General features: G+C 51.0%; 1 protein-coding gene across 5 annotated transcripts in view; it reads left to right on the forward strand.

Moving 5' to 3' along the window:
* Positions 1-22,464, forward strand: part of Nmdar2 (glutamate ionotropic receptor NMDA type subunit 2) — a 131,735-nt gene that overhangs the window by 23,936 nt on the left and 85,335 nt on the right. For 2 of the 5 annotated variants that reach the window (XM_037218165.1, XM_037218164.1), the window contains exon 2: positions 308-852. The exons of 2 other annotated variants lie outside the window; for them this stretch is intronic. In XM_037218165.1, the coding sequence (XP_037074060.1) occupies positions 594-852 (259 nt within the window). In that variant the 5' untranslated portion in view covers positions 308-593. The remainder of the gene's footprint in view (positions 1-307; positions 853-22,464) is intronic. One more of the 5 variants, XM_037218167.1, reaches the window with a different exon arrangement.

A 22,464-nucleotide genomic window follows, 5' to 3' on the forward strand; every position in this document is an offset into this window, starting at 1 on the left:
AATGCAACGCTACTGGTATTGCAGAATCACTGGGTTACTTGCCACCCATTGGGCCCGCGACAAGGCAAAGATGTGTGAAATTGCTGGGTCGCAATGATAAAACTCCAGTATTAGAAAGATCCTGACCGCGTCCGAAGTGTATGCCGCAACTTTTTGCATAAGAACTCAGCAGCCATTTTTCGGTAGATCTAAAAACATGGCGTGTGCACCTATTGTCCTTGATTTGGCATTGACGTCACACGCATACGAGAACGCACACAAATTTCCGCATGTGATGGTATGATGAGTAACAATGAGTGGGTTTCAGAAATCTTGGAAACGTTCAAGCCGCGGGAGCAAATAATACAACTTCAAATGTGGCGATTCAAGTGACAGTGACGCACCACGAAGTGCGCGGTTTGGAGCTCCGTGTGACGTCGTTGAACCGAATGGATGGGTTCGCTGCTCTCCGTTGAAAGGATCTCCATCAAACCAACGCCTGCACCAAGGCGACAGTGTGTGGCAATGTGGGATAGTGGAAGGCAGCGACGCAAGATCATGGACGTCGGCAAGCGCTAAGCCACCGTGACGTCACGAACGCCGGTGGCGCCGCCATGCGGTCATTCATGCTGTGCTGCCTCCTGGCGGCGACCGCGGCGGGAGTTCAAGGAAAGCCAACGCCCGAGGGCGACCGCCAGGTGCTGCGAGTCGGAGCCCTGTTCCCGTCCAACTACTTCCTGATGCGTCACTACCGCCGCCAGCTGCACCAGACGATACACGAGGTGGGGAAGCGGCTGACGTACCGGGAACGGTACGAGGTGGGCACGGGAGACATCATGCTGGAGATGATGGAGTCGGGCAGCTCGCCAATCAGTGAGTTCGTGCACGACAAACCCAGACGCCGTTTGATGGCGCATGCGCAGTGGGAGACTGAATGATCTGGCTGTGCTGCTGAGCCCAGCCGACTAACCTCGCGATTGTGCCACGGTGACTTTGAAACATGCTGAGACTGACTGACACCCGGAGTCTAGCAGCGCATGCGCAGAAGGTTGAGTGGTACGGAATTCGCGCAGCCGACGCAGTTCCGCTCAGTCTTATTACTAACTCCAACGTCGCAGCACTGCTCTGGAATGGAGCTGTGACGTTCGTGGTGCGACTGTATTAAAATTTTGTGCTGTGATTGTGTTGAAATGTGAGCAACATGTCGCAACATAACTAACAGATGACGCCGGATGTTGAACAATCTGAGCTGCTGTCACGTGACCAGTGAGCCTGAATTATTGATATCATCATGGTAGCGCGCTGTTTCGGGGTGAGTTACGATGTAAGTGCTGTTTCAACTCAGCTGTGAGGACAATGGAGGCATCAGTGACCAGCTTACGAACACCGGGGACAACGTAGGTGATGCACAAGCCCGACAGACATGCTTAATGGGGGGGGGGGGGGGGGGGAGGGCTGTGGCGCCATTCTAAGGGCAAAATATGTGCCTCGGGCAAAATCAAAGCCCGTCCGAAATAGAAAGTGTGAATGCGTGCTTGAACGGTACTGGTGACAAGAAACACTGAGCGATGTCATGGTGCTATACATTTAGCCAAGCAAAGGCTCATGGTATTGCCGGTGTGGCTATGCAGTTGAGCACTTCAACATTTTACCCAACAATTCGATTCCATGGATTCCTGGGATCAAGACCCACGCTAAGGAGCGCTCGTTGCGTGCGCCCTGACCCCGCCATCGGATCGTGGAATTTAAGTCCAACGGAACATTTTGTGGCAAAAGTGTGACTTGTCACACCGTTTGACACGGTCCGTTCCGCCCTCCGACATCATCTGACCTTGAGCAGCCGCTGCGGTCGGTCACAGGCCATCCCAACCTTGGGCCAATAGCGAGCGCCGAAGCGACTCGTACCCACCCACCTCACCACGGGCAGACTGGGAAGCAGGCACTTCAGCTGACTGAGCTGCAGGGATAGACCAACGTCGCGGTAAACACGTCAAAACAGCGTATTTTTATCAATAGTGGATTGAAAATCTCCACACCAATAGAATATTGAAAACATACGATGTTTTGGTACGCTTTGCAAGGGATTTTGTGCGCTTAAATTGCACTAAAATGGCCCTTTTCACCATTTTTGTTTTGGTTGTGCCCTTCCCATTCCGACATGCTTCACATGTCCCTGGCTCTGACCTCCAGTTAATGTTCATATTACTTAACGTTACTGTGACGTCGAACGTTCGCACCACTGTGTGACAGGCATGCGTTCGCGTCCCAGCAACGGCACTTATGCGGCCAAATGGCGGCTTGCCAGGCGAGTTAGTTCGAAACGGGCTAGTCAGGTCACGCTACATCGCGGCGCGAGACAGATGGTCAGGCAAGGATTATTCGCAGAACTGAAATCGCTCCGCCCTAGAATGGTCGGGTCAGGGTCTTCACAACAGGCCGCGCTTAAGAGAGCCAGTGTGTCTGGGCGATCCTTGCGAAGCGTCGTGTCAGATTTGCGTGAAAGGTTCTCGATTCGCATGAAACTTGGACTTCATTTAAAAGCTAGTTTGCCAACTGCTTCAGAACAGAAATGTTGCCGGGCATGTGTCCTTCGACGTGTGAAAAGTGAACGTGTGACGTGTGAAACGTGTGAAAAGGATGCAAGCTGTGAAGCTTGTCTGGATCCACGACGTGAACAGATTTGCTACCGTTTCCGCTCTTGAGCATACGCTCCACCGCCCATGAAAGGATGGGTTTTGTAAACGCCGCACGACGTCAAGGCTGCCTGTCTCAGGGTTTTCACCTCCTTCCGCCGGTAACTAATTGTCTTGTGATTAGCTAAGTGGCCACGCACCACTGATAATTGGAGTGGCTCGGTGTTCTTGGGGCACCTGAATTAATTGCATCCACCGCATTCGCGCAGACAGCAATTGCATGCTTAAGTACGTAAGTAGGTGATGTGAGAGTACGCAAGTAGGCGATACCTGTGATAATAGCTCACACTAGTTGGGGGCAAAGTTTGCACGGAATGGCATCGTTGACTTCCAACTGCAGACCACAGAGGATGGGCAAGAGATGCATTCTTAATTTGCGTGGATTTTTGTCTTTCCGACGGAAATGCAGCTGCCAAGATGACTGCGCGTTGTTGAAATGCCGGTGCTTTGAATTCATTTCTTTGAATCTCGCATTTTGTATTTGCATTGCTCTACACCAACAGCAGGTGCACAACAGCGCAATGTATTGTTGTGCGTTGCGCACGACCCAGGACAGAGCTGTTTCGAGAGCTACAACCTTCGTTTCGAATTCCATGTATCATTTAGAATGTATATGTTTGCGTCGTTGGTTGCAAGACCGAAAACTCTACCCAAGCACATGCAGGAGGATAAGCCCTGTGATTTGAATGCAAATGCGATCTTGCCTTATCTCCAGCGTGGCGTGTAGTTGGTATTCCGCGGATTTCTGAATTCCAATTACCAAATGTTATCGGACTTTCTAGACAGATGCAACTGAACCCATGCCAAGCGGCTATCTGCTGGTTTGCACTGAGTTCGAGCGGTTTCCAGAGAAGTCAGGTCCTATCTCCTGCGGATGTTCTTCGGAAGTCTAGAAAAGTATCGTCTGTGAGGTTGTGCTCACGGTTCCATCGGTAACTAAAACATATGCGCAGTTACCTGAATTAAAGGGAACGTTGTACATTCGAAGATACAGAAGCAAGTATGAGGCATGATGAAATAATCCCATTTATAACTACTAGCATACTTTTAAGTGGAAAAGGCTGCTCCAAACGACAATGTTACTAAATTTAGTAAGTGTACTCCCTCATACGTCATTGTTTGATTGCGTCATGGAAAGTTTATCAATACTCACTTGTGGTTCTTCAATCTCCCGATAGGTGGTTGGGGCGTTGTCGGATGTGTACTGAACCAAATATCGTTAGGTACTCGTGTTTTGGCTCTTCTCATGGCTTTGATACGCACATATTTATCAGTAAGCTTCGGGGGGGGGGGGGGGCTTACTTGTATTCACATGCTCTGTTATGGCGATGTTCCTAAGCTAATCGTTTATGAGTCTTATGTCTAATAATAACTAGGAAGATTGTATAACTTCTTGTAGCATGTAGCACAAGCATAATTCGTGTTACAATCTTGCACATGTTGCGCAACAGTGGCTGAGAGCCAATTGGCGCCTACGAAATCTGGAGTCGTGTTTACGACCGCCAGGTATCAACAACTCGACACTTATATTTTTCCTGACCTCGAACGCCGAATGGCGCGTGTAATGGCAGAATTTCAATTACGTTATTATGACGTCAAGGATGTCTGAGTAGCCTCAAAATAGTCTGCACGAATAAGTCTGCGTATCTTCGTGGGTGTGTTGCCAAAAAACTAGAGGGTTTCAGGGCATAAGAAGGGCAGGGCTATGCAGTGCACCGAATAATCTCCAAGATGGCCATTTCAGTTCAAAACCTACACAGGCGGATGCCTCCCTTTAAATTGAGACCTGAGCACTGCTACTTGAATAGTGTCTGTTTATTGAAGATTCAAAACTTCGCTTGTTATTGTGGTGATATCTCCCAAAGACATAACGAACAGTGTGGTCGTTGCTTCATGTCGCCCACCAGTCGTCAATTTGGTCAAAGCCGGTTAACTCCAGGACGCAGTCAGACCCCGGGCAGACAGATTCATAACGTCGCATGTCGATGTAACACCAGCCGTGACTGGCGGTCCCAGCACCGGAACCGACATCGTTGAAGCCAGTTGACGTAGATATGTAATAAGCTCTCAACCTTTGAACAGACGGGACATTTGCCATGGAACTGTGCTGGATGCATCCAAATGGAAGATGCTGTAAAGCTGCAGTTAGTCCACGATTCATTTTTCGACCAACGTCATCGCGTGGGACACGACCAAGGCGGTGGGTACGGGAGGAGGAGAAGCATCCCTGTTTGTCACCCATTCCGCCTCCCGCATCCTTCCGCCTTTGGCCGCCGAATGCGACTGGGTCCATTGGGCCTCATCTCCGTACCCCTGAAGCTAGTAGTTGAGTAACAGACGATTCCTAATCGACTGTCTTTATTGGCTACAATGGCCTAGCCAGCCTCATTCAAGCAGGCCATCACGGTACGGGTCATGAAGGGCACACACAGGTGATGCTCCTCAGCCAGCGCGAGTGTACTCGTTAGCAAAGTCTGCTCATAGAGGCTTGCGGCAGCCACCGTGTGGAAGGCTGGATTCGCTGCATCGGAAAAGGTGTCAGGCGTCGTGAGTTCAAGATCAAACTGAGTTTGTGCCAGGCCACTTTGGTTGACGTCAAGTTTAAGTATGGAGATGGCTACCAATCCTACAATGTGGACAACACTAGTCTGACGACTGTGCACCATATCCCTGGCAAGGTGCCGGCCATAATGCGATCTGATATGGCTTTCTTCGGTTACCCGGCAACACGTCTGTTGCTTTGATGCCTGCGCGTGTTACCAAGACACAACTGCCGCACTTGGCATCATTGGTGAGCAACTAGCTACGTGAAGTTTTACCCGCAGCTGGAAGTGCACGAACAGTCATGCAAACGTGCACAGACGACGTCATAATATAGTGACATCACTACGTGACCTCTCTCACCATAGGGCTTCATGGATTGTCACGGATAGTGAATCAATCCTCGGGCCTGATTGGAACGGGTCAGAAACTTCCACTAAAACATGGATTGGGACCGGACAGGACTGGATGACACCACCTCAAACGCGTTCAAGGAATTGAAAACCAAACAGATGGGCATTATCACTAGGTAGTCCCTGAAATGTTCGCTGAAGATATAACTCGGAAAAGGATCTTTAAGCAATAAAATACAGAAGCTTCGGTTCTAAGCAATGCCCGATGGCGATCACCAGAACCTTTGGCAAGTGGTTAGCGTGTACATGAAATGTTGAAGCATCAGCGGCCACGGTAAATGTTGAACGGCGGACGAAATGTACTCAACTCTCTCACCACGTCGCGTGAATATTGGAGGACTCGATATTTGTGTCTGCGGCAGTCGCGGCGCACGAGAGACGCTGCACACTTTGACTTAAACGCTGCGCCATCTAATAAAGTGTGCATGGTACCTATGTTAGCATGCTGAAACAAAAAAAGAAACGATACAAGTAATGTGCTATTGTCAGTATGCCTGCAAAATGGTTTGTAACCGTTAAATGTGACCTCATGAAGCTGAGCAATGTAAAATTGGGATTGAATATAGTCACCGTGCGTTTTCCACCATGAGTAAAAAAGGGATACTTGGTAGTGTTCGGTAATTTAGCAATGTGGTTCAAAAATGACGCAACTGCTTCACTTTCCTGGATGAAAGAATGCTGCAGGCACCTACCAGTGGACATTCGCACGCGTGGATGATAATTTTGGCGCAGTCAGTAATCTGGCAAGAAAAATTGGTCGCAGGTGAGATTTCGTCAACTGGTGTATCCGAGAACGGACGCACACCTGGAGTGTCATATGTGAGGTGATATGGTCATTTTAGTTATTCAGCAGGCGTTCTAGATGGCTGTCGTCCTGTGCTTGTAAACTGGGTGTCACTGAAACTGTCTAATAGCATGCATAGGTATCTCGCACTTGACCTGAAATCTGGAAAGTTTAGATAATGTGCTCATGCTTTTAGGTTGCTGAAACCAAAAACCCACTTTGACCGAGCTGTGGCTTGGTGATGGTAGTGAATTAATGAACAAATGACTGTGATATGATTAATAATTGACCAGTCTTGTTTTTCTGGTCTTCGTCCAGCATTTCTTTCCAACGGGCAGCGAGCTGTCTGAGATATCTTAGCACCCACTGGCTCATGGCAGCTTTTGCACATTTTTCAATTGAAAATTGACAAATAAATGAAATTTAAGATACGGAGAAGAACGAAATTTGAGGCAAAGTTTTGGTACATTCCTTAATATGGAAGCAGATTGGCACGAGTTCATTTGATAAGTTTTCTGGTACGCTGGACCGGACCGGATTGGATTGGGATTGATAAGTTTTCTGGTACGTTAGACCGGACGGGACTGGATTGCGATTGATAAGTTTTCTGGTACGTTGGACCGGACCGGACTGGATTGCGATTGATAAGTTTTCCGGTACGTTGGACCGGACCGGATTGGATTGCGAATTTTGGGAAAAGTGGATTGACGGTCGGGTTGGGTCTGAACTAGCCGGACTGAACGGGACCGTATCCTGTAAATTTAATCCGTGGAGCGCTCGATCTCACACACCGTGTGGCCTTGCGACAAAGATATCTAGCGGTAAATGCGCGGAATCGTTCACCTGCCAAGCATAGCAAGTTGAGTTGTTAACAGGAGCACCGTTCTATGACTATCCACAACAGCCGAACAGTGTGGAGGGAGGGAGACTTTCTGGTCCAGGTGGCTGAGGCTATGTTTCATAGCTGTAAGGGAACTGGGTCACATCAGAAAAAATATGGGTACATTCGAATTGGTCGACATCTGTTGCTTCCCGTCCTGATCGATATGGTACCATTTGCTAGCCGGCCGTCTACTCTTTAGCGTGCCTTCAAAACCATCTTGAAACCCAATTATCAAAATCTGCTCAAAGCTCAATAATTCCACAAACTCGGGCCATCGCGGTTTACGGCACCGTGGACCGAAAGCAAATGTGTAAGAGACAAATTGTGCCGTTGTTCTGCGCTTGTCGGCGTCCGAAACCTGTTTTTAAAATTACACCGCATGCATCGATGTAGGCAAAATAGAGCTAGAAACTTCCTTACCTGACGAAATCTCCTGTCTCAAGTCTCAGTCTCAGCCTCACAGAAAGTCTCAGCTACCACAGATATGGCTAGAAAAGCATGCAGTCAGTGTACTGGCTCTCATTTCACTCATCGAGCACTGTGTTCCATGCCGCCGTCGCCGTCGGCGGGCCGGACCTGCCTCCCCCAACTCTGGGCGGCGGTGTGCTGGCAGGGCCACCGTCGCCGCCGTCACCTCCGCGCTGGGGTATCACACCTGTGGGACTCAGGTCAACCTCATCGCGGCCAGAGTTGGCGTACTCAGCCTAGCCTAATAATGAACGTGGGGCGGGCGGCGGCGGGGGGCGGGGGCGGGGGGCGGGGGCTGGAGCGGCAGTGATGGACCGAGGAGCGGGGTCCGTTGGCGCGGCCGGCGGACGGAACGGACAGGGCCGACTGGGCTGTGCAGGGACAGCTGGAGCTGTACAGTGGCGGACGGAGTCGCGCAGGGACAACCGGAGCTGTGCAATGGCTGCGGAGTGACGCAGGGACAGCCGGAGCTATGCACTGGCTCACGGCGTCGCGCAGGGACAGCCGGAGCTGTACAGGGGTTGACGGAATCGCCCAGGGACAACCGGAGCTGTGTAATGACTGCGGAGTCGCGCAGGGACAGCCAGAGCTGTCTAGAGGCTGAAGAAGTTGTGCAGGGACAGCCGGAGCTGCCCAGCGGGCAGCCGGGCCACGCACAGTCAGCGGGAGCTGAGCATGGACGAGGGAGGCGCGCAGCGGCTGGGAGAGATCGGCGAGTGTGCAGGGGTAGATGGAGCTTCACCGGTACGAAATGACTCGATGAACCATTGGCATGGCTTTGTGAACTCTTCGGCAGTACACCTACTGCTGCCATCACATGTCACAGAACCACGTGCCCGTGCAGATTCGGTGTGTTACATATGCGGCGCGAATGACTTCATTGCATGATTGCAAACAACCTTCAGTTGACGCACCATCCGTAAACATACTAGATGATTTTTCAATAACTTGGGGCTTACAGGTGCACAAAAAACGTTTTAAGACGGGAAATGACAACTCAAAGGCTGTAAAAGACCAGTTCAGCTGACTCTCGGACTTTAAGCTGTGTCGCAAGTTCACGAGATTTGGTCCTTTCAGCTGGGTGGCTAACGTGTTACCTGGATCATTTTCTCTCCGCGATCTTTACGCAAGTCCCGTGTACGTATTGTCTTGTGCTGCTAATGGCCCAGATTTACGAGAAAGCCGAGTGCTTTAACATGGGCTCTGTCGCCCGGGCAGAGCACAACGTTGCCGCCGGACAATTTTTCCACATGAAGAACGAATACAAAACCCATGTGGTGTAACCATTCAGTACCGCTTTTATGACATAGGTCACTTATTGTTAGCACAGAAACTGTGGATACCAGGTCCTTTGACGAGCCTATAGAGCCGCGCATAAACCGAATGGCCCAAGCATGTATTGAACGTGCGCTGGTGTAGATGCCGAAATGATGTTTCTTTTGCTCGAATGTTGTAAATTATCAGCAGACATTAAGTTTCAGTTCACAACTTAGGAAACATCATTCCACCCTCGTGCGGAAGACTGGTCATCAAGGTTCAATGTCAGCGCTCCTCCCTCAACACCCAGCCTGCAGTTTCGTGCACGACACGACATGTCAACTGTGTGAACCTGGCAAGCGTCCTATCCTAGCCGTCCTATGCCGTCTTGCGATATAAATAACCATCCTTGGCAGTGGGAATCAGATATGGTTTTAATAGCACTGACCCGCTGCACACCAGTCAGCATCAGTTGACCATCTCCTTAGTTTGCTAAATGGAGCTGATTGACATTGCGTCGAATTCGGAGCGCAATCTGGCTCTCGTCAGGCTTTGTCCGTCGTTCGGTTTCCGCGCTCTCACCACATTTCTTGCTTAAGGCTTCGGCGCGAGCTTTTTTCCTTTATTATGCTTTTTCACACTTTTTCAAAGTTCTTTAGTGTGAGAAATATTTCATCCTGCGCGACTTAGCCAGCGAGCTCTTCTTGAACGTATCTGACCGTTAGTTACGGCTGATCTCTGTCAGAGCCACTCCGAAATTTCTACATTCTTTGCTTCTTGCGTGGTAGGATGACGCTCGAGTGCCCCAGCTATCACATGGTGCCCGGCATCGCCTTGTGCTGTTCCCAGCAGGCGTAGGCAGCTTGCCTAAGCCCCGAGCCGGTCGGGCGACACAGGCCTATGTTTAGTCGTGATGCTGAAACGCAACCGATAAGTGCGTTTTACGTTTTACGTAAATTTAGTCCAAACCTTTTTGATAGCATGCATTTCTGGGATCGGGGCTCACTTTAAGGAGTTTTTTGTGTGAACTGTGACGTCACCATCCGGTCATGACGTTCCAGCTCCACGTGTCAGCTTAACTCAACATTTTTGGTCACAGCGTTTTAGATGGGCGCTCCTCAATGCTTGGCACGGTCCACCCCGCCTCCGGTGTCATCTGACATTCAGTGGCCGCTACCACCGGCCGCAAGACATCCCACTCAGTATCAAACAGCAAGTGAATGCAGTGACCCGAGCCCACCTTGCCGCGGGCTTGTGTAGGGGGAGGGGGGGGGGGGGCGTCCCGACCGATCACGGTACGGCGACGACCATGCTTGCCGAGTCTATGCTTCGTTTCGTCGTATTCATGCTATAACAGCGTCTACTTCGTCATCCATTTATGAGGAGCGCCACAGTAACGATGTTGGTAATTCAGGCATGTGCGTAATCGATATTAGACATAATGTTAGCTGTTAGTTGGAATATGACGTCATCATTGCAATTTATGACATAACAAGCTCTGAAGTATTCCATTAGTTTACCTCATGTAATGTATTAGTGTGAATAGGCGTACACTTAAATACGTAATTGATTGTGTACATTCTACAATATCTTTTCGGTGATTGCCCTACTTTTGCATTTAATCACTATCACTATGTCAGCTCGAAGTCATGACTCGGCGAAGGAGACGCGGACCACTTCCCACGCTGCTTCTTCCACTTTACTCTCGTGGTTCTCCACCATGACCACGCGTTCCATCTGGCATTCATTAACCGAATCCAAGGCGCTCATTTGCGAGGTTTCATTTTGGCAAGGCAATCGCCTTCAAGACCACACCTCGTCGGCTGCCGGAATTGAAATTCCACCGCGCGCGACTCGGCGACAGCGGCGGCGCACCGGTGCGCCATTATTGCCGCTCTCAGCGCGGCTGACAGGCCGACGAGCTGCCGCGGCGTCGGCCGGCCGCCGCAGCCGTCCCGCCGGCACGACTTACGAGGGTGTTGCCTCGACACTGTCCGCTCATTAAGCCTCCGGCCGCGCCCCGACCGAACTCTGGCGACCAAACGGGCCCGGCGGCGGCGGCGGCGGCGACGGCGGCGGCGGCGGCGCGCTCGCGTCCATACTGGGCCGCCCGGGGGCGTCGCCGGCGCCGCGGAGGGGGCCTCCGGCCGTCTCCGTCTAGCATTGGCCGTAACGGACAGGGGCGTTTCCGGGAGTTTACAATCCGGGGGTCGGGGTGCGGCTAACGTTTCTTTTTACTGAAATTCCATTCTAGCGCGCTGTACGTGTGCGAAATTTCTTGTATGTCGTGTAACATTGCATGCTTTTAATCCAGTTAGTTTTGGACGCAAAGTGACCTCAAAAGTCGGCACGCGCTAAAACTCCAATCATCATCAATCCACTTAGTGTTCATTAACTGCCTTGATCTTCCCTGTCTATCTCGATCTCGATCGTGTCGGAATTTATTCACATGCATAGTATTACATGTGCAAACTTGATAGCGGGGAACACGTGCCCCAGTGATCGTCTATAATACGTCTCTGAGAACGGAGGGGTCGGCTGCGAGTCCGCCGCGCTCGGGAAATGGGGGCACACGTGGGTGCATCGATTACTGAAGTTGGTTGAGTTGTGAGTCAAAGCGAAATCTGACGTGTGTGTTCAGTGGATGGCAGCCACTTGCTTCTTCTCCGGTCGAACTTCGAGCTTCGAGCTGTGCTTGCTTCCGGGCCTGTCAACGCCTCTGTTTAACGCGCCTCAAATACCCTGACAAAGAGCCGCAGCGACGCGTATTTCAGCTCCTGTCGACAAGCATGAACACTATCAGCCATCAACTACTAAGCCAATTTACTGCACGTCACATCAGAACAGCGGCGGACAGGCCAGCACGCTTCATGCGGAGGGTGCCGCGCCTCTCCGCTGGCGCCTGAACGGCGTCAGCATACCGCGCGCTCGGCAGCCGGCGCCGCCGCGCTCCCCACACTGTACCGCAACGCACCGTGCCTGGCCGCAGGGCACGGGCTGGTAGAAGTGCGGCTCGAACCGCGTTAGAGTGATATCTCAGGGCTTGGAGCGCCTGAGGCGATTCACTGAGATCTAGTCTTTTGTATGTGCTACCGGCGTACCGCACACGGAGGTTTGGAGAAACGCTCAACACCGACATGCTTGCTGTTTTCTAAAGAAAGCTTGACGTGTTTCCGCGCAGCTGTTCGAAGAAAGAAGTATCTGATTTTGGGTAATGGCACACAGGTGAAAATCATTCCTGATAGCTTATTCAATGTGACGGGTGTTGTTTTTCAGCTCAACATAACACAAGTACCATTGGAAGGTAACTCCTACGCAAGGGTATCAAAACGACGCTGTCTTCCACGCGCACCATCTCCGGGGCCTTTTGCGGACCGCACGTCCCCCTTGCGGGGACATCGGCGACTCCAAACATCCGCAGCCCATACCTGATGCCTGATAGCTGTTCAAAACTGGCCCCATGACGGGAGCACGTGACAGGCATGCGGCGCCGACTTCGCATACGACGGGGACGGCCGCCGTCTTTCGGTGGCTCGGAATCCCGGACACGTCTGGGGCCGTCCTGCCAGTCACTGACCCCGCCGGTCGGCCCGCCACACGGCCGCGGCAGGCGCTGGCAGCCCACGGCAGGCCCACGTTGGTACAGAAGACTAGCGTGCCTCGGGACAGGAGATCAGCCCACGTCGCAACAGGAGATCAGCCCACGCTGGCACGGGAGATCAGCCCACGTCGGAACAAGGGATCAGTTGGCACAGGAGAACAGCCCACGTCGGAACAGGAGATCAGCCCACGTCGGAACAGGGGATCAGCCCACGTCGGAACAGGGGATCAGCCCACGTCGGCATAGGAGAACAGCCCACGTCGGCACAGGTCAGCCCACGTCGGAGCAGGGGATCAGCCCACGTCGGCATAGGAGAACATCCCACGTGGGCACAGGAGATCAGCCCATATCGGCAGCACGCGGCCAACCTACGCCGACACGCGATGACGATATGGCATTTTGAACAGGGCTACACAGGTGACCGGTGGTAATTAAAAGCACCCATGGATACCACTGCTGGTGCGGGAGTTTACCTGTGACCATATTTACGGCCGTGACCCTGTTCGTGATGGCTACTAAAGACATTCACTACTAAATATATTGTATACTGTTCGCCTACGCTGGATGCCCTTCAGACCAACGAAATGGTGTCGGGCCCACCCACGCTTTGCGGCCTGCTGGTTCAGATCCACGCCAGGGTCATGCCCGAACTTCCGATGCGCACGACCCCCGGGGAGGTCAGAGGTGTCACCGTGTGGTATCTCAGGATGGAATCATCGGTTCGGAAGAGTTCACATGGCAATTAAAGCCTTGATCAATCTAAGCAAGAAATGAATCACTGGTTTGACGCCTGTCACGTGATGCCGCGTGACACGTCACGTCACACGTTGATGTCACAGGTCATGCAAAATGCCTTTTAAAAATGTCAGAGTTTTGAACAACTTTAGTATAAGTTAGCGCATGTAATATCAATGAACAGTGTGTAAATCGACTCTAAACGAAAGCCGGCGTTTTGGTTGTTTCAGAATCATCCTATCGTGCCATCAAAGTTTCCGCGCCGGGACTAGATTCGGTAAAGGTCATAAAGACTAGCGTGATGTCAGTTTATCCAGGCTACATTATCGCATATTAACTTCTGTTAGTCCAGTTTAAATGTCATGTGAAAGGGATGGAAACTTGCCCGTTTTGCTTAATTCGATATACGTAATGGACCCAAATAGACGTAACAGCTCACATTGGCATACCGCATTGAAATGACTTCATGTGATCTCTGAAAATGATCAGACTTGCCCTCGTATGGTGATACTTATCCTTACTGGCAGACAGCCAACCAGTTCTGACGAATCTAACGAAGACCATTGGAAACACGGAAGGAAACTTAAAAGGACTGCACGTGCAAACAAATATGTTAAGGCCGCCTTGCCGGAAGTAATGCCTTCACTGACGGCAATAACTCAGCTTCCTTCCATAATACTGAATTCGGTGGTGTTCCAAAGGTGTCAAATCTATCCCTAGTTGGGTACTGGAATTTAGTTGACCCACATAGCACGGTTCGATAGTTATTCCCGGCATTCTGAAAGCTGGTTCCCTTCAATTCCAACAGGCAGTCAGGATTTAACATGCTAAGCACCTAATGGTTTCTTAATTACCAGCCCGCTCCATCAGCGTGCTGTTAACCCTTTCCATGACGATGGCGTAAGATCATTTAGGCCGACGGGAGTTGGCTGATGCCGAGACAGAGCGTTACATGGTGCCGTCTGTCCTGACCGTGGGACCGGAGTCCTTGTTCATGGTCTAAGAGCCGTGATCCAATAGCCCGTATTGAAATCATTAATGAAATAATGAATGCTCTGGATGGAATACATGAAACGACTTTGTTTCAATTAATTGTGTAGCCAACCTCTGTATAAATTGGCGTACGCTTGAGCCTCAATTCTGTTGAAAAAGCTCCATGACAATCCAAATCTTTGTAATTTCATGTGTCCTCAGAAAATGGGTCAGCGGTGATTTCTGCAAGCTATTTTATGTAAAAAAATCTGCTGGTTTCGGTTCAGGGGTTTCATTTAAAGTTTTATGAGCATTTTTCACTAGAGTTTACTGCACTTAAACTACCACCTTAAATCTTTTAACGTGTATTAAGCATGTGGTTTAGGAGAGCGATGTCAGGCCACGCGTCCGTAAATAAAAACATCTTTAAGCCGATGATAAATTTTCCCGTTGCGTCAGCCTCAGAATGACATTTCACAGGTTAGTGGCCTTGCAGGACCTTTAGCTCCCCGACCATTATCAAAGTCTCATTAGAGCGGATGTGCTATTTTGGACTTCAGCAGAATCGAGGCAGTAAGTTAGGAGGGAAAAGCGGCAACATTTTAAAGGCGCATCGCTTTCTGGAGGTTTGGCGGCGGTTATTTATGGTTGCTCACGTACGGATCCCATGCGAGCTGGGACAAACGCAATGCTGTTACGCCTTGTTATAGCATACGGCGTCACCATATCCTACCCTTTTTCATCGCTCATCGGGACTAAACAACGACTCCACATGCGAAAAGTCCATCGGTGTCCCCCCCCCCCCCCCCCGGCAGACGGGGTACACCCACGACAGCCAGCTCACACGCCGCGTACCATGAGAATGAATGAGCGCAGACCGGGCCGGCTTATATATGAGGCGCGTCCATCGGAAACAATACTGCCGGGTGGCGTTATGGGCCGTGATTACGGCCCGGACGTTGCGGGCGGCGGCCGTTCCATTACAGTAATAAATAGCGAGCCATCTGACCGAACGGTGGCCCCGGCTGGGCCCCGGGCTGGGCTGGGTCTGGCTAAGGCGGGCTGGGCTAAGCTGGGCTGAGCTCGGCCCGGCTCGGCTAGACTCGACCGGGGTTGGCTGACCTAGGCCGGGCTGAGCCTGGCTAGGGCGGGCTGGGCTAAGCTGAGCTGGGCTCGGCCCGGCTCGGCTAGGCTCGACCGGGGTTGGCTGGTCTAGGCCGGGCGCCGGGCTGGGCCTGGCTACGGCGGGCTGGGCTAAGCTGGGCTAGGCTGGGATGAGCTCGGTTCGGCTCGGCTCAGCTCGGCCAGGCTCAGCCGCGCTGGGCTGGGCCTGGCTACGGCGGGCTCGGCCAGGCTGGGCTGGGCCCGGCTGGGCTGGGCTGGGTTGGGCTGGGCCTGGCTACAGCGGGTTGGGCTCGGCTGAGCTGGGCTAAGCTGGGCTCGACTGGGCTCGGCTGGGCTCGGCTTAGCATGACTCGGCTCAGCTACGGCCGCCGGGCTCGGCAGTCGGGTCGAACTGGCGCGACGGGTCATCACCCTGCGTCCCTCTGAAATAGAGCAGCACACGTGACTTATGCCTATTTTCTTCTCAATCAACACCGTTCATAACACCACGGGGTTAATACCGATCCCGTTCAGAGGTGTAGCACGTCTGGCCCCTCTGACGCCTGACCCTCCTGACCCCTCTGACCCCTCTGACCGCCCTGACCCCTTCCGTTTTCACTGATTCCGTCCTCACTGATTCCGCCGTCATTGAACGCTAGTCGTTAACAATATGTGGCGGATCCTAGCAACAGGTGGAAGCTGGTCTCAGCAGAGAGAGGTGCAGAGGAACAGGTGTCTAGAAAACGCGCTCTCGGTGGGGCGACTGTGGTCCGGAGGGGAAGATTGCAGTCCAGATGGGAAGGCTGCAGTCCAGGTGGGAAGATTGCAGTCCAGATGGGAAGACTGCAGTCCAGATGGGAAGATTGCAGTCCAGATGGGAAGATTGTAGTCCAGATGAGAAGAATGCGGCCGGGTTGGGAAGATTTTCGTTGGCTGGTGAAGTTTGTGGTCTGCCTGGGAAGATCGTGGTCGGCTAGGGCTGTGGCACAGTTTGGCGAGACAAGTTTGGTCCGGTGAGATAATGCTGTTTCGAAGGGACAGTGGTGTTCAGCGGATTTCGTCCGCGTGTGTGTAAGTGCTTTTATGTGTTCTTAAATGTGGGCTCGCCGAGTGTCATCTTTAACGTGACGTTCCTTTTAACTTCGATTCAACCCTCAGAATAGTCTTTGTAACGTGGGAGTATTTTTGCTGTCCAAGCATGGGATTTCCTCTCTCTCTCTCTCTCCCCTCTCTCTCTCTCTCTCTCTATCTATCTATCTCTCTTGCTCTCTCCCTCTCTCTCTCTCTCCCTCTCTCTCTCTCTCTCGCCCCCTTTCTCTCTGCGCACCGTACATTTCGAGCTGTCTCTAGCCACCCCTAGGCATGTTTCCCATCAGATTGTTCGCTTCCTGGCAATTCCGACACGTGGTCTTTTTGATATTAGTTAACATCGGTTATCTACCTAGCATCACTCTTGTCGCTGAAAAAACGACATCTGAATGACAGCCACACGGCCTCTCAAGCATTCAACTCCTGCACCAACCCAGAGGCAACCCGAGGCATGGTTAATGGGATGCACGCCAGAACAGTCAGAACGAATAACAGGCTGTTTTGGGGCGAGTAATCGGGTCGTGTACTCTCCATTACATCCTGGCAATGTCTTGTTAAAGCGAGCGATAATGCCATTTGTTGCATCGAGGCTGACCATATTTCAGTGGCCTGTGATGTATGCGGGCTACCAGGGGGTGGACACATGGATCCGGGCCACCGGGGGTGGATCCGTGGATCCGGACTACCGGGGGTGGATCCGTGGATCCGGGCTACCGGGGGTGGATCCGTGGATCCGGGCTACCGGTGGTGGATTCATGAGCGGCATGCGGGGTGGGGTGGGGGTGAGTAATCAGCTGTCCAAATAAGCAACGGCTAACGGGTTGTGGAAAGAAAGATGATCGTACTATTAGAGACCATCGAAAGTGTTCAGTCATGAACTACATGCAGACAAGGCATGCAGTGAACGCAAACAACAAAGTTGGATGTGCAGATCAACGGTGATGTTTCAGTAACGTTTATATAAGTATGAAAAATTATAAATATACAAGTATCGACCAATGCCGTTGTTCCAAGCCATGCGCGTACGCGCATAGACTAGAAGTATGCGTGTCATTTGGAAAGAATCAATCAAGGTTTTTCACCCGTCCCAGTTTTAACCGCAGATTCCGGCATCCGATACTGGCACTAATACGGTTGATTTGCGTCGCATAATGAGCGCTCGCAGAATGGGTGAGGTGTATATGGGTGCTCGAGTACATTATTTTATGTAATGTGTCGCTTAGACCTGCTAAATATGAAACGTGACAAAATGCAATTCATCCCTCGATTTCCTCCCCAGCGTGTGGCACCGGTACATGCTCAAAAGTTTTATACGTGAAATGAGAGTTGGCGCTACGGCGCTAAGAATTCAGCTCTAGGGAGAAAAACGTAGTTCAAAAGCCTTGGACAATGCTGACTCTGAAGATCCCGACAGTTAGATTGCCCCCATCTGTCACGAAAGAACTGAAGCGTAATCTACTCGAATATAATCAGCCACCCTGCAATCCAGCGTGAGCCTTCGGATTATTTTATAAGCCCATCGAATCGTTGCCAAAAGCGATTTCCAATACTGAAGCAAAACACCGCCGATCATCCAGCTGCAACGATGCGTTATTTCAGCTCCGACAAGGAGCGTCTGCTCTGTTTGTAGTTGCCACAGGGCCGTGGAATACCTAGAGCGCTTAGACGCTGACGTATAGTCTACTAATTACGTAAGATGCCGTCAACGAGTGACGGGACAAACACCTCGTGAAGTGATTAGTGAGCTGCTAACGTTGCGTGCAACTTTCGCAACTGCCGTCAAGGTTAAACGTAGTTTGATTTGGCAACAGAGGAGAGCCCAGAGGCCTCAGCTGGCAGCTTCGTATTATGCTGTTTGACTGTTATTTATTTATTATGGAAACGCATTGTTTTCAATACTTACTGGATTTTGTGTTACAAAATGCCCTCTAAAACTCTAGGTCTCGAGGTTCTCTAAAATGTAGCATATTGATCATTCGTGCAATGTCATGCTCAAATAAATACCATGCGAAAATGACTCGTTTGTATGCCGTTTACTGGCCAATGCATTCCGTCTATAGATCTCAGTCGGGCCTACATAGCCAAGATACGTTTCTTCGTCTTTCGCTGTTGCGATTCGAATAGCTCCGCTTATGCAGCTGCTGACAAACGAGCAACGTGGTTAATACGAAAACTCCTGCTTAATCAGATGCATAGAAGTTCGCTCTACTGCAGCAGCATGAAGCAGTGCACTGCAATCAGTCAACACACTTGGGGGAAATACCGGTCTTCACCGACATAAATTTCAGCCCTGTTTAGCGATACAAGACCAGTCATCAATATCTGTGAAATATCACTCCTCGTATGCCAGTCCTCATGAGCAACGAAACGTGTATCCCAACCAGCGATGAGATACCTGTATTAAATCCAGACTCGATGGTATCCATCGACCCACCTTCGGTGGGCATTGCCCAGAGGTCCTGAATCTCCGTTTGTTGATCACTAAATTGTCGACTGTCGTTACCGATGCCTCGGTGCTGTGCAGTGCACAGGGTGCTGACAATTTGAGGACAGATTTGAAGACGGTCCCTGAGAACCTCCATGGGTCTCCGAACCAGGGAAGATTTCCGCGCTCTTTCCCCGCATTCCCGCTCCCTGCCATCCGGCCGATGACCCGGCATCAGAGGGCGATGGCGGTTTTTGTCGCTCGCAGGCTGCGGTCTTTACCACTGGTCTTGGGCGCTGCTGATGACATGCTGATGACATGCTGATGTCGACATGCTGATGTCGACATTGGCGTTTCGTTGTCTGACGTTCGGCATTGTCTTTGGCGACCCCCGCCAAAGCGGAGTCCGGAATTGGTTGCCTCATTTGTTTTGTCGAACCGAGGGCCTGACGCGCTGGTATGCAATATTCTTTCGGGAGTGTGCTGTTTTCACCAACCGCTAGGCCTCTTACACCACGGACGCAGTAAAAGTTACATTCTTTCAGATGGCATTCTTGACGCCTCGAGGTTTTCGGCGCAGCAGGCGTTCCCAACCGGGCTGAGGATTCTTTCCAAGGGGAATGCTAGGGTTTCAGTGGTCGGAGGGGGGATCTCGGCGGAAATTGCGATGTAGCCAAATCATGACTGAGTCGAGAAAGGTTTCCGTCCAGGCAGCACCACTGAGTTGGTGCCAACTGGAAGCTAATGTCGCCGTATGCAATGCCATACACCATACGCATGGAGCCGGATATATATGACATGATAACCAAAAACATCGGCAGTGTTTCCACTGACATGGGGTGTTTAGGCACAAGCGAGATGCGGAAAACTCAGTTATATCATTTAATCTGTGTTGCCTGAATAAAATCGCCGTGTGGAACACCTTTGTCGACCTTTCAGTCGTCTATGCGGTCTTCCTAATCCCAATCCCAATGAGGGCATTCCACGTAACACAACTCATCAATATCTCAAATTCGTCAGGATCTCAGCTGTCGGAATTATCGTTCCAATCTACATTGAGGGTGCCGGTAGTGTAGTGGTTAACGACCCTGCGTTAAACACTGCGCGTCTGGGAAACCAGAGGTACGGGATTTGTTTCACCGCGTTACTTGCCCTTCCTGCCAGGGTGAGAGGCAGGCGGCGCCATATAGCCTCAGCAGCTGAGTGCGTCGTAAAGCTCCAGTGAAGACGACGACGACCAATCTACATCGAAAACCATGTACAGAAAAGTAGGGACTTGCTATACACCCGCGCAGTGCTGATACGGTTTCTAGCCGGTCGGACCAACGCGGTGCAGCATTCTAGGCCGGCCTTGCCCTCTGGCCTGTCAGGTTTCGCTTTTCCGACGCCCTCCTCTCCTCCATATGTCCTCATCGGTTGAGCTGCGCTAGGACGATGTGCGTGGGCCAAAGATCTGCGCAGTTGTTCTCTCTTTTCTGGATCGGCACGTAGCATTTGAAGACATTGCGGCTCGTAGCTGTGACCATGATAAATGTGCAACCTCGAGATGCTGCAAGATCATCTTCGGCTGGCCATCCCGCGGCTACATCAGCTAAGGTAGAGTTTTTAAGCGTGGCTGACGTCACAACGGGGGCCGCCGCTTAGTAAATAACGATGGCTCATGACGTTTATTCATACATAACAGGCAGCGCCAAGAAAATCGGTCATGTCCGTGTCACAGCGGATGGTCGAAAGGCTGCTCTAGACAACAAAACACATCTAAGGAGTGCTTAGCCTCTCAATACGTCATTTCTTCTTCGTATCATGGAACGTTTGTATGACGCTTTAGGGCACTGCAAAACTAGCAATTGTCCAAATCCAAAATCCAACAAACTAGAAATTGTCACCCCCGGACTTGATTGCTGTTTATCGAGCTTGCCATGAGCTGGCAGTTGTGCCGGGAGTGTGTACCAAGCTAAATTTTGTTATGCGCTCGTATTTTGGCCCTTTCTCGTGCCGCTCTTGCATATTCATCGGTGAGATTGAGATGTTTACTGGTCTTCACATACTAGGTTGTGGTGCAATTCTTAAGTTGTTCGATCACAAGTCTTATTCCCGTAATAACTAACCCGTGAAGAAACCATGTCCAACTTTACATATTACGTAGCCAAAACGTGCTTGTGGTTGAAGTTTGCACAGCGCGCTCAACGTTGATTGAGGGCCAATTGATGTCCACTATGTTGGAAAATCGTGCTCACGGACGCCAAATCTGAACGGCTGGACGATAATATTCTTCCTGGCTCTGAACACCGCCAGACCTGTGGTGTGGCAAGGCTTCAATGACCTGTTATGACGTCGTGCGTGTCTGAATGGCCTTGAAATAGTCTCCACGAGGAAGGCTGTATATTTTTGCCGGCACACGGCTCATGATCTAGAAGGTTGTAGGTCTTAAGAAGGGCAGGGCTTTAAACTGCACTGAACGATCTTCAAACTGGCTATTTTAGTTAAAAACCCAATACAAATGTGGAACACACCCCGCAGTGCTGGTCGCAAAGTAGTCAAACAGAACTCTTGGTGTGGTGACCCGCTCGGCATCTGAACGCTGCCAGCTTGGTCTTGCGGTGGGACGCTTTACTGACCCACCAACGCCGTCGCAGGTCCCTTCTCGGGACGTCTGGCACGCAAATGCCCCCCCCCCCCGCAGTCCAGATCACAGTCCATCTTGTGCAGCGTATAATTACTCACTTTTTACGTCCTTTTTATTGCGCGATAAAGCTGATAGTGAAGAGATGAACTTCCGTTCAGTTCTACCGTCGTATGACTTAACGGGAATGTCTCATATCTGTGCATATTGAAGCAAGCATCAGATATAATGAAGCAAGCTTCCGTGTAACTTTTACTATACCTTTTAAGTGGAACAGACTGCTTCAGACAGCACAATTCTCTGTTTAATAAATATGCCCTTCAATGTGTCACGGTTTGATTATGTCCTCGTACCTATCACCACATTGGTTAAGAGCCAGTTGACGACCTTTATGTCTGGAAATCGCGCTTACCAACGCCAGATATGAACGCCTCGACAATTATATTTTCCTTGGCCTTGATCGCCGCATGGCTTACGGAGTGGCAGGATCTGAATGCCGTTATTATGATGTCATCAATGCCGAGATGGCTTTGAAATACTCTCTCCCATATTCTCGTCCCATTTTCGTGGACGTGCAGCCGAGAAACAAGAGGGGCTTAGGGCTTAAGAAGGGTATCATTATGAACAGCTCCGAAAAGTCTTCCACAGGACTATTTCAGTTCAAATTTCCATATGAATGTGGAACACTCCCTTTGAGACGCTTTATAGCGTCTCCCGGGAAAGTATATCCGGCTTCCGGGTTGTGGTGCAAGGTGTCGCTAATGGCACAATATATCTTCCCCCTTCCTCTATGGAAGAGCGTGCATCGCATGGGTGTAACCACCGCGAGGCCGGTGGTGACGTGTTCCCCAATTATCCCAAAATTGTTTTGCGCCCCCCCCCCCCCGATGTTGTTTA

Source organism: Pollicipes pollicipes, unplaced genomic scaffold (genome assembly GCF_011947565.3).
Source record: "Pollicipes pollicipes isolate AB1234 unplaced genomic scaffold, Ppol_2.1 Scaffold_4219;HRSCAF=4965_pilon_pilon_pilon, whole genome shotgun sequence".
Classification (NCBI taxonomy): Eukaryota; Metazoa; Arthropoda; class Thecostraca; order Pollicipedomorpha; family Pollicipedidae; genus Pollicipes; species Pollicipes pollicipes.